General features: G+C 35.1%; 1 protein-coding gene across 1 annotated transcript in view; it reads left to right on the forward strand.

Moving 5' to 3' along the window:
* The first annotated feature begins 964 nt into the window (after positions 1-964).
* Positions 965-17,279, forward strand: part of LOC124939944 (myosin-6-like) — a 24,146-nt gene continuing 7,831 nt past the window's right edge. Inside the window, exons 1-22 of the mRNA XM_047480408.1 lie at positions 965-1,345; positions 3,481-3,609; positions 3,794-3,937; positions 8,343-8,488; positions 8,575-8,731; positions 8,830-8,888; positions 8,984-9,143; positions 12,451-12,600; positions 12,837-12,973; positions 13,078-13,224; positions 13,357-13,458; positions 13,691-13,748; positions 13,842-13,943; positions 14,156-14,193; positions 14,303-14,429; positions 14,676-14,843; positions 14,930-15,061; positions 15,167-15,276; positions 15,372-15,432; positions 15,647-15,824; positions 15,921-16,126; positions 16,690-16,809. Coding sequence (XP_047336364.1) covers positions 1,343-1,345; positions 3,481-3,609; positions 3,794-3,937; positions 8,343-8,488; positions 8,575-8,731; positions 8,830-8,888; positions 8,984-9,143; positions 12,451-12,600; positions 12,837-12,973; positions 13,078-13,224; positions 13,357-13,458; positions 13,691-13,748; positions 13,842-13,943; positions 14,156-14,193; positions 14,303-14,429; positions 14,676-14,843; positions 14,930-15,061; positions 15,167-15,276; positions 15,372-15,432; positions 15,647-15,824; positions 15,921-16,126; positions 16,690-16,809 — 2,634 coding nt within the window. The 5' untranslated portion in view covers positions 965-1,342. The remainder of the gene's footprint in view (positions 1,346-3,480; positions 3,610-3,793; positions 3,938-8,342; positions 8,489-8,574; positions 8,732-8,829; positions 8,889-8,983; positions 9,144-12,450; positions 12,601-12,836; positions 12,974-13,077; positions 13,225-13,356; positions 13,459-13,690; positions 13,749-13,841; positions 13,944-14,155; positions 14,194-14,302; positions 14,430-14,675; positions 14,844-14,929; positions 15,062-15,166; positions 15,277-15,371; positions 15,433-15,646; positions 15,825-15,920; positions 16,127-16,689; positions 16,810-17,279) is intronic.

Here is a 17,279-nt window from a genome sequence, read left to right on the forward strand (position 1 = left end):
GTAAATATAATATGACTGTCAATTCGGTCTTTACATGGACGTGTAAGTGTATTTTCATGAACGGCAGGCGTTCTTCTCATGGGTGGGTATGCGGGGTTTACATGAGGGTCATGGCAACGGGCGTGTAGATCAGAGCGAAGATATCTTATCTGGGTATTATCTGAATATTATATTATTTCCTGGCGTTAACGGGCGCTTCCGTTAACGGCGTCTTGTGTGAACCCGGGCCTAAACCCGGATTCCGGATTCTCCCTCCCTCCGTCTCCTGCCCAGATTGATTTATTATTAAATTAATAATGCTGCAATCTGATTGGTGCGCCACAGGGGAACACGGCAATCGGTAGCAGAAGATCTGAACTGTTGAGAATGGAGATGATCTAAGAATCTATACCCAACAAGGCTTTAAAATAATTAAACAAAATTTCTTTTAATATGTTGTAAAATAATTAACAAAATTTCTTTTATTATGTTAAAAAATCTTTTAAGTTAGTATTAAAATTTATAAAATCACAACCTTATTAAGGTATCTCAATTGAAACTTTTTTAACTAAGAGATTAAGAATCATGAATTCAATTTTTTCTAAAAGCATAATAACTTAGAATGGAATTATAATATTAAAAATCTTGTTAGCTACTTAATTAGACAATAAAAATAAAATCAAGATTACGGAAGAAACTATGCATTATTCCTATTTATATTATTTTTATATTATTCCTTATCATAAAAATGTCTCTCTCTCTCTTACGTTATCACTCTTGAAATAATCGAAGTTATTACAACGTGGTCGTGGTCGGTCTGAAAGTCGGAACAAGACTCGTTCTTTCAGTCCAATAGTAAATTTAGGGTTAATAATATTCTTGGTAATTACGTAATTAGCGTTAATTATTCTGGTTAATTAATTAAAATCAGATTATTACTACGCACATAATAACAAAGGTTCAAGGAAGGAAGAACTGAAGAAGGAAGAACTGAAGAAGGAAGAAAGAAGATAAACGCAGATAAAAACAAGAACAAAGCGTGGCTCAATCTTCTCTTTTTGCCCCTTCTCGGCGACCCAGTGAAAGATAAAGTGCTTAAGCTCATTATCCAGCTTTGTGCATTCTACTCTTTTCTTTTTCTTTTTCTTTTCCTGAGAATGGAGAAATTGTGGGTACAGAAGAAGTTGATATCTTATTGTTATTGAACGAGGTAGAAGAAGAACTGAAGCATAGAAGGGTAAAGGCATAGACCAAGTTTGATTGCTTGGTAATTGGTTGTGTTTTTTTGCATAAAGAAGAAGACCCATTTGATTCTTGAAGTAACTGGAAGCCTAGGCTTCCGATCTAGTTGGTTTATCCCACAATGGTAACTTTTTTCTTTTCCATCTCTCAAATGTAGTTCTCATTGGCGTCTGGTCTGGTTTACTTATAATCATCTTCTTCTTGATTTGATAACATGCTCCCATTGTTTGATCTTGGTTGATTTAGATATCAAGCTAGGCATAACAAAACATTTAACTTTACCCTTTAAATACCAAATGTACATGACTCTTTATTCCTATAATCATGGGATTTATCAAAGTATATATACTTCCCAACTTACTAGAGATAACTAACTATCTTCTTAATAATCAGGACATGACTTAAGAGATACTTATCAATCTAAATAATTTGAATATCTCTAATTAATTCGAAAATTATCAACACTCCCATCAAGATAGGTTGAGATTGTATATGCACAACTTGTAATTAATCTTACTATTGGTAGTTTATTAGAACATCTGCATTAAACTGAGATAGTTTCATTTTTTTTTTTAATGTTTTTTCATAACAAAATTCCTCTAAATATCCACATGCTTTGTTATGTAGTGAACTAGATTTCTCACCATACTAATAGGTGATTGGCTGTCACAGAATATGATATGTAGTCTTGGTTTCTACAATCCTTCTCATATACTTTGAGCCTAGGCTCTTAATTCTGATTCTGCACTGCATGTATCTTGCTTCTCCATGTGGCTAGATTATCATATACATAACAGCTAAATGTAGATATTGATTTTTTAATTAATATAAGTTATCTTGCTATTACCCTTTTTGAACATCAAACCTTTTTCAGTGAGAATCTGAGATATCTAAGGATTCTATAAACTGTCTCCATACGTTCTTCAATTAGGTTATGCATAAACTGACTAACTAAACTTACAAAAAAACAAATATCTGGCCTAGTGTGTGAGAGACAGATAAGTTGGCCAACCAATCTTTGATATCTTCCTCAATCCTCGGATGGACTTTGGAGCTTTATATCATTTGGAACAGAGAAATACTTAATCACATATAGGTCTTAGTGTCTCAGATCATGCAAAGTTGCTTTTACTTGAAAACATGTAGCTGTATTATCTAATTTAGAATGTGCTTGTTAGGGTTGGATCCCTATTTTCCTTTGCGGTCCCATACAGGAGACAATTTCTCCTATTCCATTGGTCATTGATCAACCATGACATAATCGTATGATTATTGATTTTCCATTCTTCGTAGGATGGATCTCCCTTAACCGGGTTGAGAGGAGCTTTTTTCCAGTGGAGGTCAAGTATTTTTTGATGACTCACAGAGATTTGATACTATGCGAAATTTGAATGAGAGTGGGTTTCTTATTCGATGAGGTAGTATGTTACGAGTGGATCAAGTGGGTATACAAGAACACGTGTTAAGTACAATGTAATAGAGAATATATCTAGTTAAATAACTAAACAACTACCTAAAGGACACAACTGGCCAATGTAACTTACTTGGCAACCGCTATGCCAAGTCATAAATAGATACCGAGAGAAAGAATAACTCTCATGTAGGAAATAGTTGATGTCTAGGCTCTCTCCCTTATTGATCTATGTTCTTTTTTCCTTTTTCTTTAATATCATCTCCTCTCTAGTTTTTTTTTTGAATTTCCTAGGATCACTCTTCATTCCTATAATCATGAGATACTTACCTTCCCAATAACTTAACACGACTTAGGAGATTATCAATTAATTCAAATATCCTCTAATTATTTATAATATTCTCAACACTAATGTTAAATACCTTGAACGTGTGAGACCGAGTCCATCTATTTCTAGGGAAACTTCATTTATTCTTATTCTCCAACTTGGAGGAAGAGAAGTTTCCCTTTGATTTGCTTGTGTTTTGTTGGTCTTAATTTCGTATCATAGAATTATCAATTCAACTCATTGAATGTGCAGATAGTTTCTAAAACTGATCTAAAACTGAAGAGTTTAAAAGGAACTCCTCTTTCAATATTTTTTTCTAGTATGCAAGAAACTAATTGGAAAAGGGTATCTGAGTGGTTCTTGCCTTTTTTTTGCTTCACCCTTTTTCTTCCTTTAGGTTTTATTTTTATTTTTTCATCTTATGCTCTCTTGGAATATAGTTATTACCTCTTGTAGATGGTCCAGTTCAGCATTACTTGCCTAACTAAAGATACTTTGATCATGGCACACCATTTTGCAGGCTGGGTCTGTAAGTTTAGGTGTTGGATCTCTAGTTTGGATAGAGGATCCTGAAGTAGCTTGGACAGATGGAGAAGTTGTGGAGGTCTGTGGAGATGTTGTTAAAGTTCTTTGCACTTCGGGGAAGACGGTATGTTTTCAAATGAACATCTGCCAATGAGAATCTAGAGTTTACATATCCTCTCTATGTGCTATTTATATTAAAGGAAAATAAATAAATATTCTTTCTTGTCTTTTTTTTTCCATTTCTTTGCCTAACTGCATATTTATCCTTTCAAATGCTTACATGCATTTCTTGTAAAAAAAAAAATCAGGTTATGGTTAAGGCTTCCACTGCCTATCCCAAAGATGCTGAAGCACCACCATGTGGAGTGGATGATATGACAACGTTGGCATATTTGCATGAACCAGGGCTTCTACAGAATCTAAAATCTAGATATGACATCAATGAAATATATGTAAGCATTTGGTTATTGTATTGAGCCTATTTCCAAACTAGTATTTTGTCACAATATGTGTCACAATCATGATCTCATTCAAAAATGGCAAAGTTTAAATTGAAGCTGATTTTTCGTTTGGTATAAGATTTTTTTGGATGATGATCCAAGTTGTAGTGTAATTTGTGTTGCTTCAATTGGTATATGTTATACGTTATTCTATACTATAATTAAGGAATAGAATTGACTGTCTATTTGAATCTAAAAGGATACTTATCTAATTAATAATTCTCTATAAATTAATAGATAATTATCCTAAAAATATTCTACCTAAAATTTTGATTTTAGAATAATATCCTATCTAACAGATTTCATTATTATAGGCATTGATATCGTGTAATTATTGTATATAAAGGGTATTATGTCCACAATAAATATAACACTTTTTTTTGTAATTATTGTATATAAAGGATATTATGTCCACAATAAATATAACACTTTTTTTGAATTTATTATATATAAAGGATATTATGTCCACAATAAATATAACACTTTTTTTCCTCATAATGTTTGCATGGTATCAGAGCCTTAATTATGAGAAGAAACCCTAATTCCATATAACCCTAATTCTTTGCCTACAAAGAACATAGTCAGACCTAGGGAGAATTCTCAAAATTTAGCATCTGAAATATGTTCATCTTTCTCCTCTCGATCCATTATGGATTCATCCAAAATCCTACCATTAGCTACAAGCTTAATGGGAAAAACTACCTACAATGGTCCTAGTCGATACAGATGGTCGTGTCTGGAAAGAGAAAGGACGAATACCTGCTGGTAGAGACGAAGATCTTTGCTAAGAGAGACCCTACCAACATGGTGCGGAAAATAGATAACCCCGCTGTTATGTCGTGGTTAGTCAATTCTATCACCACTGAGATAGGAGAGGATTTTCTAATATATGGAACTGCTAAAGCAATATGGGATGCTGTCAAATAGATCCATTCCAAATCTGATAACACAACAGAAGTGTCCAGATTGAAGCAACCAACATGAGTTAAGGCATGGAGACATACTGTCACTTTCTACCACAAGCTGAATCGACTCTAGCATCGACTTAACATTATTGACTCTGTATGGAAGCATGCAAATGATGCATCAATATACAAGAAAGTAGTTGAACGAAGAAAAAAAAATTCTTACCAGGTCAACAAAACAGTTGTTTTTGACCATAATGACGGGTACCCGTCAAATGATAATGTCTACTGATTCGTTTTATGTCCAAGGCCAAAACAGTTGCTGGATTATTGACTCAAGAGCTTTTGACCATACGACGGGTAACCCTAACCTCTTACACAACTATCACACTTCAAATAATTCATGTGTTACAGTTGCTGATGGAACATGAGCTATTATGTTAGGAGAAGGATCAGCCAAGGCTTCTAAAGAAATTACCCTCGAAATAGTTCTTTCGGTTGAAAAATTAGCATGCAATTCTATCAGTTAGAAGACTATGTACATATTACAAATGTGTGGATAAGTTCAATAACCTGTCGTGTGTCTTTTAGGAGATGGATGCGAGGAGGAAGATTGACAGTGCTAATCTAGTGTGTGGTTTATACATATTTAACTATGAAATCCATCCTAGTTTTGGCAACTCTAGTACTAACATTTTAACTTGGCGTTATCGACTTGGTGATCCTAGTTTTTTTATATTTAGCCAAACTATTTCCTGTTCATAATAAAGATCACAATTTCTTCCATTGCGAAGTGTGTGAATTAGATAAACATGCTAGAACTCGAATGCATCTTATCTGCCTGTGTATCCTTTCTGTCTTATTTGTAGTGATGTGTTCGGACTTTCGAGAGTCTTAACTCCTTCAGGAGCTAGATGGTCTGTCTCAATGACCATACTCGCATTACATGGGTTTATCTACTGAAAGAAAAATATGAAGTGTCCAACATATAAAAGAAAAATCATTTACTAGTTCAAACCCAATTCAAGACCCAATCCAGATTTTGAAAACCAATAATGCCAGAGAATTCTCCCACCTTGAGTCCTAACTTTCCATGGGATAGTTCATACCAGTTCTTGAATACTTACTCCCCAACATAATGGGTTGTTGAAAAGAAAAATAGTCATCTTCTTGAAGTTGTCACAACCCTCATGTTCACCACTCATGTGCCAAAATCATTATGGAGAGATGCAATTCTAACTACAGTTTACCTATTAAATAGTCTACCTTCAAAAGTCCTAAAATTTAAACACTTTTCAATACTCTGTTCCAAGTTTTCCCTCACACCAAGTTTCTGTCTCCTAAGTGTTTGGTTGCTCTATCTTTGTCTACAACCACTCACCAAGCATTTTCAAACTTGACCCTAGAGCTATTAAGTTTGTATGCATAGGATACTCACCCAATTAAAGCGGTAAAATCCTAGTGTCCACTAACTAAAATGATATACCATTCAATGGATGTCACTTTTTTGAACATGAATCCTTCTTCTTTGGGGCTTCTCAAGGATTGAGATAGGGAGAAAGTCAACATGAATCTTAGTTTGGGGCCTCTCTACACTTGATTTACTAGATCCTATACCCTCTCATACTTAACCAAATCCCATTCCAGAAAATCCTTGAACCATTTCACCAAATTCCAGTTCTGAAATTCCTCAAATTATTCCATCAACTTCCAATCCAGGTCATAAAAATCCTAGTACAAACCCCACTACGCTTTGTGACTACTCTAGGAGGAACAAAGACCCAGAACTAGACACTAAACATTTCCATGATGACAACCCTAGTCTAGATCCTCTTAGACAAGTAAAAAACACAGCAACTGTCACTAACTACTATGAGCAACTACATTGAGAAAGGTAGTAAGAGAATGTACCAAGCACCCTTCAGGGAACTTTATGAAATATCATACTTTGTCTCCTCACTACAAGACTTGTATTACTACTATTGACAATGCTTATATTCCAAAGATGTAAGTGAGACTCTCACATGAGGGATGAAAAAATGTTGTACTTGAGGAAGTAGAGGTACTAGAACAGCACAAGCCATGGACAATAGTTTTTTTTTTTTTTTTAATTAAGGAGAACTAGCATGACACCCACAGCCATGCCCCCGCTTCAACACAAAGCGCTTCCATATGAAATCGAACAAGCCATGGACAATAGTTGATCTCCCTAACGGTAAGAAACCAATGAGGTGAAAATGATTATTTAGTATTTAATACAGGACAAATGGAGAAATCAAGCTAGACTTGTACCTAAGGAATTCACCAAAGCTTTTGGTATTGATTACCAAGAGACATTTGCACAACTTAATACTGTGAGACTATTACTATCCATTGCAACTAATAATGCTGGCCCTTCACGACGTTAAAAATGCCTTCTACATAGAGACCTGGAAGAATAAGTGTACATGGATTCTCCACCAGGTTTTGAATATAAATTAGGGAAGGTATGCAAATTGCAGAAAGCCTTATATCGATTAAAAACAATCTCCACAAGCTTGGTTGGAATTTGCTACATCCATGCTCAAATGTGGATACAAGACTTTCTAATCACACTCTATTTATGAAAGAAAAAGTTGATGGAAAATGGTTATACTAATTGTCTATGTAGATGATATTGTGATTACAAGAAGCCTTCCAGATGAGATCCAAAAAATGAAGAATCTGGTTCAAGAGTTTGAACTTAAAGATGTAGAAAGCTTGAAATACTTTTTAGGTATGGAAATTGCAAAGAACAATGAAGAAATTGTTGGTACTCAAAGAAAGTATATCCAAGATCTGCTGAAACACACTGGAATGTTGGGTTAATTAGTCAGTTAATCTAGTTGTCACAAACTTGACCTGATATTATTTTGCAATAACAACATTGAGTCAATTCATGCATGGTCCTGCAGAAGAACACTTGGAGTTTGTATTTTGAAATTCCTCAAGTTCACTCATTGAAAAAGCTGATATAAGCGGAAAGGATTAGGGCTAATGCCCTATGACGGAAGTGGACGGTTGGGAAATCTAATGGTATGGTTGAAGTATGCGGTTAGTAACCCTACACGTTAGGATAAATGGCAGGAATAAAGTGGCGGTTATTAATAGAGTATATAAGTAGAATATTAGTTATTAAGTGGAGTTTAGGAAAATGATTTAGTTTGAAAATTCTGATTATAGTTTCTCTCTTTTCTTTCTCATTGTACTCTCCTTAACCGTTAGGATTATAACTTTCTCCATTAATTCTTTTTAGCTTGCTAAGAACTCTTATATTTTCTTCGTTCTCAAATTGTAATTCTCTCATTAATGTAATCTAAAGATTTATAAACCATTTTATTGAATTTTCAAGATGAATCTTGCATCAATTTAGCGGGGCCTATATTACAAGAATATTCAAGAGATCAGCTCTAATAAACTTTATGTTGCCTCAGACTTACACAGGTAACATATTGATTGCTGTAAACCCCTTTAGGAAGCTACCCCATCTATATGATAGCCATATGATGGCCCAATACAAAGGGGCTGCTTTGGGTGAACTGAGCCCCCATCCATTTGCTGTTGCTGATGTAGCATACAGGTAAATCACGATTAATTATTCTTGTCAAGACTAAATCTGTTCATAAATATTTACTACACACTAAATACTTGGCCATGTGAATACAGGCAAATGATCAATGAAGGTATAAGTCAATCAATTTTGGTTAGTGGTGAGAGTGGCGCAGGTAAAACAGAAAGCACAAAATTGCTTATGCGTTATCTTGCGCATATGGGTGGGAGGGCAAAAGCTGAAGGGAGGACCGTTGAGCAGAAAGTCCTGGAGGTAAGAATACAATGGTTTGTCTGTTTAAAGCTACTCAAGAAGTCTTGTTTATATTATACCCATTATAAGACTCTTCTGCTTCTGCTTTTTCTTTTCAGTCCAATCCAGTTTTAGAAGCTTTTGGTAATGCAAAGACATTAAGAAATAACAACTCAAGGTGATTATTGGAATTATGATAATCTTTTTGGTGTCCTGTTATGAAATATTTAAAAAAAGTCTTTGTTGTTTGTTGACATTATATGACTTCCGTAGTCGTTTCGGGAAGTTTGTGGAGATCCAATTTGATCAGAATGTAAAAATTTCTGGAGCTGCTGTTAGAACTTACTTGCTTGAAAGATCACGCGTTTGTCAAGTGTCTGATCCGGAGAGAAACTATCACTGTTTTTACATGCTGTGCTCTGCACCACCAGAGGTTAGTCATTTTTCTAGTTATTAATAAGTATGAAAAAAGTTCACAAGAGACTATGCTTTACCTTGAGAATACTTGGCAAATTCTATTAATGCTATCCAATATAAGGCCAGTATCTTTTCTGCTTCTGCCCACTTAAATTTCTCGGGTTATTCAACTCGAAACAAAGGTATTTAAGGAAAAATTTTAACAGACAACTCAGACATTGGATTATTGATTCAAGAGTATCAAATCATATGGCGGGAGACATATTGCTACTCCATAACTATGTCCCATGATGATACGACTCTAATATCTATCTTGCGAAATGGAGCAATGCAAAATCATATGTGTTGGTTCAACTATGATAACACCAAATCTAAGTTTGAAAAATGTCTTTTATGCTCCCACACGTTGAATTGCATTTTATCATCTATCGGTAAACTAACTCTTGATTAAATTGGCAAGTGTTGAGTTTTTCACAACATTGTGGATTTCGTGATATGAGACAGACTATTCGCAGTGTCAGATTGCGATTAGGACTTTACATAATTCACAGCTCTTCGACTGAGTACAAAACCCTAGCTAGTTGTTATTTATTTTCATCCAATGATATGGCCGAAATCATTTTCACCGACATTTGGACTCCCAAATTTTACCTATCTTGCTAAGTTATTCTCAAACCTATTCCTTAAATGTGTGTTCTTTCCAATGCAAAATTTGTCAACCCTCCAAGTATACACGCTCTCTTTCCCACAAATACATTATAAACCATCTAAAACCTTTCGCCTTCATCCACAATGGCTTTTGTGGTCCATCCCTAGTCAAAACACTCACATGAAATTGTTAATTCTTAACCTTCATTGGCGACCTTCGGCTAACTTGGTTATTCATCGTGAACGACAAATCCATTGTTGGTACCATATTAAAATCATTCTTAGACATGATCCAAACCTAGTTTCAAAATCTATTTAAGTACATTTTCAAAGCCAAAGAGTACATCGCCTCAAATCTAGGAGTGTTGATTTCCCTCTCTTCTGAGAAGGACATGTCATCTTCACAATGATGAATATCCTCGTTTTGTTGAAAGTTGTAGTCGTCGTCATCTTAGTAATGAACTAATGATTAGCCTCACCTCTTCGCAGACGATTCTCGTCATCGTCACGCCTATGATCATTTTTCCCAGAATGAAGATTGTCACCATTTTCTTGTTCTGGAGGCCCATGACTGTTACTAACAAGGCTCCTGTCAACCTCCCAATAACGTCGCTCATAGCAGCCATTCATGGATTCCCATAGATCCAATCTCTCATCCTATTTTTGCCTCTTGCTGCGAATTTCATTCAGTTCGCCATCACTCCTTGTTTCCACCATTTCCACGGTCCGATGTTTGAAATCACATCTGAAACGGAACGAAATCAATATTGGATGTTCTAAATTGGGATGGTTCTTCTTTAGATTATTTCGTCGGATCGCCAACGCCCTGGATCGCAATTGTCGATATTGTGTTATCGCCACTTAAAAAAAAACTATCGCGCGATCCTGTTTCGATTTCTTCCAAACGCAGCGCTAATTTCTTTTCCAACTATACCGAACGACTCCGCACGTAATTCCTGTTCACTTTCCTTCCGGTAAACTTCAATCTCTGGTCGATTCCATAATTTTCGATAACCTGAGTTCAGTTTCTTGGAGCAACCAATACGTAATCAATCAACAACAATGATTCAATCCAATTGTCCATAGTCGGAGGATCGATGCTCTGACACTAGTGATGTACTGTGAAATTATAATAAGAGTAACTAGATGCCCAATACAAAATTACCTTGTAGTTTTTTTTTTGTTTTTTTTATGTAAAATGTCAACTTTTCATTTAAAAGAAAATGCAAGATATGGAAGGGAGAAGAGTGACAAAAACAAAAGAACATAAGGAGAGAAAGAAGGCTAAATGGCAATAAGATAAAAAATTTCTCAATCCGTACAAATCCCCTTTCTCGAATAGAAGCAAACGCATGGAGCATAAAACTTTTCTTTTGAAATGTTCTTCTATTCATTTCTTTCCAAATTGTCCACCACGTGACGAGGGGTATAGGCTTCCAATCGTCACTGGTGTTATTGCTGTTCCCCACCTTATCCATTTTACCCAGAAGTCAGCGACGGTAAGCGACACGTCCCAATAAATGTCGAGAATGTTCGGCAGAATTACCCACATGTCTATGGCAAGGGCGCAATGGAGAAGAATGTGATCGATAATTTCCTCGTTCTTCTTTAAGAGACAACACCTACTGGCCAAATGCATCCCCTTCCTTTTAAGTTTGACAGTAGTTAAAACACCCTTGTGGATTGCTTCCCACGCAAAAAAATAAATCCTAGAAGGGATTTTGGATTCAGTTTTGTTCGTCATAGAGACTGGGATAGAGAAGAGGGACATAGTTAAAGTGGAAACTGTGGCAAGAGAGTTTTTCCCGAGAACAAGTCTACCGTCCTTAGAGAGAAGTTTGCTCTTCCAAAGAGCCAATCTAGCCTCCATTTTCTCAATGATAGGGTTCCAGATGTCCTTACAACTAGTCTTGGCTCCAAAGGGAAAACCCAAGTACTTAGTAGGAAGATGGGCGTTTTTGAATCCCAAAATGCCAGTCATTGCAGTGACAACAAACGAACAATAGAATGAGAACAGAGTGAAGATGAAATTGTGGTGATCATCTACAATTATCAGAAATGAATTAGAAGAAAAATATGAAATCTGAGTAAGGAAGTAGAGAGAATGAAGAAGAACCTTGAGAGGGGAACTTAATGTTTCAAATGATTTGTTTGATCTTCCGCCAGTTGCATCCTCCCATATGAACACCGACATTCCTTATTTTTCCTACCAACTTGCGGTTATATATTGTAACTACTAATGCCACACATATGCCATAGGTAGGTTATAATTTGTTGTTACACAGCTTATTCCAACTTGCTGCCGTGCTTCAAAGGCCTAACCCTCATATTTATGATAAAATTTATGAAAATAATTTAACAATAATGGAGACAGTTAACAGGAAAATATAAGTTCGCAGTAGCATGGGGTTTCTTGCTCTCGTCGATGAGTTTGGTGGTGGGTAAGATATATGTTGTTGAAGAAGGTTATCAAAAAATGCTATTCTATTGAAACAAATGTTAAAGTAATCAAAATAGCTTTCTTATCGAAATTCCCAGTGTATGTTGACTACCATCCTCATTTGTTGTCACACTAATAATTTTTGGTTCATATTATTCTCATAGCTAAATTGTTTTATTCTGCTTGTTTGGTCATGCATACCCTACTGAAATTTCACAACGATGCACCATTTCAGGACATTAAAAGGTTCAAAGTGGGGAACCCGAGGATGTTCCATTATTTAAATCAATCAAATTGTTACGAGTTAGATGGGGTGGACGATTCTGAAGAATATTTTGCCACTAGAAGAGCTATGGATATTGTTGGAATAAGTTCTGAGGAGCAGGTATGCTCATCTGCCCTTCTTGTCTAAATAAAAGGTCAAATTTTATTAATTAATCAAAAGATGATCATGAGTTGTGGTCAAGTTACTTTAGAAGAAAATGGAAAGACTCTACAAAGGTTTGATTGCAATAAGATCGAAGTATTCGCTCACCGTCTTTCATTTTCTATTAAACTCTGCTTCATGATACTTAATAGGTTACTTACATATAAGATGCTATTTCTGTGTGCATTTTTCAGGATGGGATTTTCCGAGTTGTGGCTTCAATCCTTCATCTTGGGAACATTGATTTTGCAAAAGGAAAAGAAATGGACTCCTCTTGTCCTAAGGATGACAAATCTCAGTTCCATCTCGAGACGGCTGCTGAGCTGTTAATGTAAATATATAAATTGGCACCTGCAAACTGACAAACAAAGAGCTATATTATTCTCAGAGTTATAAAAGATAAACAGAGTTATGAGGTGTATATCTTTTTTTCAGGTGTGATCCAAAGGCATTAGAGGATTCGCTTTGCAAACGTGAGATCGTAACTCGTGATGAAACTATCACAAAATGGCTAGATCCTCAATCGGCAGTTGTCAGTAGAGATGCATTGGCAAAAGTTATATACTCAAGATTATTCGACTGGTAAGCATCTTAACTTTCTTCATTGTTTCGTTATGAATTGCTTACTCACAACACTATCACTCAATTAATGATTTTTTTCTTGATTTGTCCCCTCTCCTCTCTTCTGTTTTTTTTTTATTTTCTTTTCAATAGGCTCGTCAATAAGATTAATAGTTCAATTGGTCAAGATCCGAACTCAAAGTTCCTCATTGGAGTACTCGACATTTATGGATTCGAGAGTTTCAAGACAAACAGGTGCTTTACTGGTACGCTGTGGTTATAATGAGTAATGAAAATGATGACAGACGGTGACCTATATCTGATTTTTTATTTCCCCCCCAATATTGAAAGAAAAATACATTGATGGATAAAAAAGTGTGAAAATCATTGTTAGTACTTGAGAAGTGCTTAGTTTTTATCTAAAAGATTATTTTTAGTTTCTCACTCTTTTCATGTCTATCTGATAAATTGCTCTAACTGTTTGCAGTTTTGAACAATTCTGTATTAATTTAACAAATGAAAAACTTCAGCAACATTTCAATCAGGTTGGCTTGGAAGTCAGTTTCTTTGTGTCTATTCATTGCAGGCTGCAGCAGGTGTTCTAATATTTTTGTTAAACTATTACGTTGTTCATATAGCATGTTTTCAAGATGGAACAAGAAGAGTATACAAAGGAAAAAATTAACTGGAGCTACATTGAGTTCATTGATAATCAAGATGTTCTGGATCTCATTGAAAAGGTTAGTAGTGTCCTCCCAAATTTATTGCAATAGTGATGTAGCAGGATAATATCATGTGTTGATTAACTTACCAACTGTTTTCTCACTTTGAAGAACATTACACCTTTTGCCAAAATGAAAAAAAAAAGAAGATTTTCCAAATTATCTTTTAAATAAACATAGTTGTTGATTGTGTAATCTTGTCTCATTGATGTTATTCTCTTGAATACCAGAAACCCGGTGGCATAATAGCTCTCTTAGACGAAGCTTGGTAAGTTGTACTGTGAAGACAATATGTCCATATAGGTTAATAACTGTTTAGCTGTTAATGGCTATAAATATAGTGAAAAACTATGATTGAATATCCTATCGTCTTGTAGTATGTTCCCCAGATCAACGCATGAAACATTTGCTCAAAAGATGTATCAGACATATAAAAACAATAAACGCTTCAGTAAACCGAAGCTATCACGTACTGATTTCACCATTTGCCATTATGCTGGTGATGTAAGTCTCCTGTTCTTGTGCTTTTGTATTTGGATGAGCAAGCAAAAGTTGTTTCCATTATTTACTATCAAATTGTTGATTATGGCATAAGTTATTCCATATGCTGATTCAAAATGGGATATAGAGGTTATTTAGTTTGTAAATTGTGACTTAAAAGTGATATGTGATGCCTCCTATTTATTTCTCAGCATGATAGGACAGGAACATTTATCACCACCATTAATGAGTTCTAGTGCCCTACTACAGGTCACGTACCAAACTGAGCTTTTCCTTGACAAGAACAAAGATTTTGTGATAGCTGAACATCAAGATCTTCTATGTGCTTCTCAATGTCACTTTGTGGCTGGTTTATTCCCACCTTCAGCAGATACTTCTAAGCAATCAAAGTTTTCCTCAATTGGTGCAAGCTTCAAGGTTTTTTCACCCTCCCCCTACTATATGCAAACAAATTATCTGCATCTTTTCTGCAATATCTTTATATACATGGTGACCTTTTGCAGCAACAATTGATGGCACTGCTCGAAACCTTGAGTTCAACAGAGCCTCACTATATTCGATGTGTAAAGCCTAATAACCTTCTCAAGCCATCTATTTTTGAGAATCAAAATGTGTTGCAACAACTTAGGTGTGGGGTAAGATGCATCTTAGTATGCTTGGTATCCATAAATAAATGGTCTACCTTACATTCTTTGTCCTTGGAGCTGAAGCAACTTAACATTATGTTTATTGTCTCTTAGGGTGTCATGGAGGCCATTAGGATTAGTTGTGCCGGATATCCTACAAGAAGAACATTCCTTGAGTTTGTAGACCGTTTTAGCATGCTTGCCCCTGAAGCTCTGGATGGAAGGTAGTATGAGCAATATGCCTGAATATTTGGTTTTTGATTTTATTTGAAGAATCTTTGATTTATTTGAACTTGACTTCTATGTGAACTAATTATAGTCCTGATGAAATTGCTGCATGCAAAAAGATCTTGGAGAAGGTGGGACTTCAAGGTTATCAGGTATATATTGCCCAAAAAAATTCACATCATCTTTATTTCTTTTTCCCTCTGAATTGTGATGTTTTGGGTTTTCGTATAAGGAGCCTTTCTTATGCTTCTTAGATGACTCAAAGTGATATTGACTAGTGTTGCATATTGTACAGTTTGCTGGGCCTTGAAAACCTGTTCTAGAGAGAATGGTAATTTGTTGGATGAATTTCTTTTGTATTTGCAGATTGGTAAAACTAAGGTTTTCCTTAGGGCTGGACAAATGGCAGATTTAGATGCCCGAAGAACTGATGTTTTGGGAAAATCAGCCAGCATTATTCAGCGAAAAGTTCTTTCATATATGGCGAGGAAGAGATACATGGCTCTGTCTTTATCTGCAATTTGTATTCAGTCTGTCTGCAGAGGTATTGAATTCATTGGATGGATAGAAATTTCTGCCTGGTGATACTTTTATTTGTATGACCCCTTGGCTAATTTTTTTTTCTCACTGCTGGTTTCAGGAGAACTTGCTCGACAAACATACAGTGACATGAGAAGAGAAGTTTCTTCTGTGATAATTCAGAAAAATTTACGCATGCATGTTGCAAGAAAAGCTTACCAAAAACTCTGCAGTTCTGCTGTTTCTATTCAGGTTGGTATGTGTGGAATGGCTGCACGTAATGAACTCTTACTCCGAAGGCAAACAAAAGCAGCAACAATTATTCAGGTAACCATATGTCAAGTTTATTTTATTGCTTCCCTGAAGTGATTATGCATTCTGATAATATACTTTTGCTGCTCCTATTTAGGGAATTATTATATGCTGCCCTTTCTGTTTTATTCTTGACCCACCCACTTTTGAGATTTTTAATGAAATGGTATTAACCGTTTTCTCAAAACAAAGTATTAGATGACTTATAGTGGAAAAAAGGGTATCTAGATTATAGATAAGATTAACTTGATTTAAATGGAAAAGTAAAAAAAATGGCTTAAGATGCGCAGTTAGAAAAAAATCCATTAGTTGTAAATTATAGGGTAGAGTGAGTAAATAAAAAGAATTTCTTCTTTTCCACATACTTACAACTTTTTAGAAGTTCAAGATTATTGAATATTTGGAAGCTATGGGGTTCCTATAGTGTATTTTTTTTAATTGTTAAAGTTTGTATTATAGAGTTATCGCGAATGATACTTCTAATAATACAAACATTGTATAAAACAACTCAACCATTAAGCCACATTGAAGTAGTGTTTGCTTTGCATGTTTGAATGACTTTCACTTTGCTTCTTCAGAAACATTGTCAGAAGCACTTGGCTAGATTGAAGTATACAATGTTAAAGAAATCTGCAATTGCAACACAATGTGCCTGGAGAGGAAGAGTTGCCCGTAAAGAGCTGCGGAAGCTCAAAATGGTGGAGTTTTTTTTTTCTTTCTCTATTTCATATATCTTCTATTTTTGTTTATAACTTAATCATTTTCTTTTCCCTTTTTTACTTTATAGTACATGGAGTTGCTGAATGAACTACAAAAATATCATTCTAGAATCTTCAGTCATAATATGAAGACTGATTTAGCTCAGTGTTCCATGAAGTCATGGGATAGAGTCTTCATGCTCGGATCATTAAAAAAAAGGATTTTTTAGTCATAAATACTGCTGCTTTCTGAAAGATTATACCAAATATTTTGTTCTTGTACACTTTCTCAGAATGTAACTATGTCCACAATTTATGAGGTTGATTTATGCTCATAAATTGCACAGTTGGCTTGATTTTTTGGATAAGGAAATGAACAGTTAATGATGTTGAATTGGTATTAATTCAAATAGCATCTTCTAAACTAGATTGAAGAATAAATTGAATACTGCAAATTCATCCTAATCTTC

This window comes from Impatiens glandulifera, chromosome 5, assembly GCF_907164915.1.
Source record: "Impatiens glandulifera chromosome 5, dImpGla2.1, whole genome shotgun sequence".
NCBI lineage: Eukaryota > Viridiplantae > Streptophyta > Magnoliopsida > Ericales > Balsaminaceae > Impatiens > Impatiens glandulifera.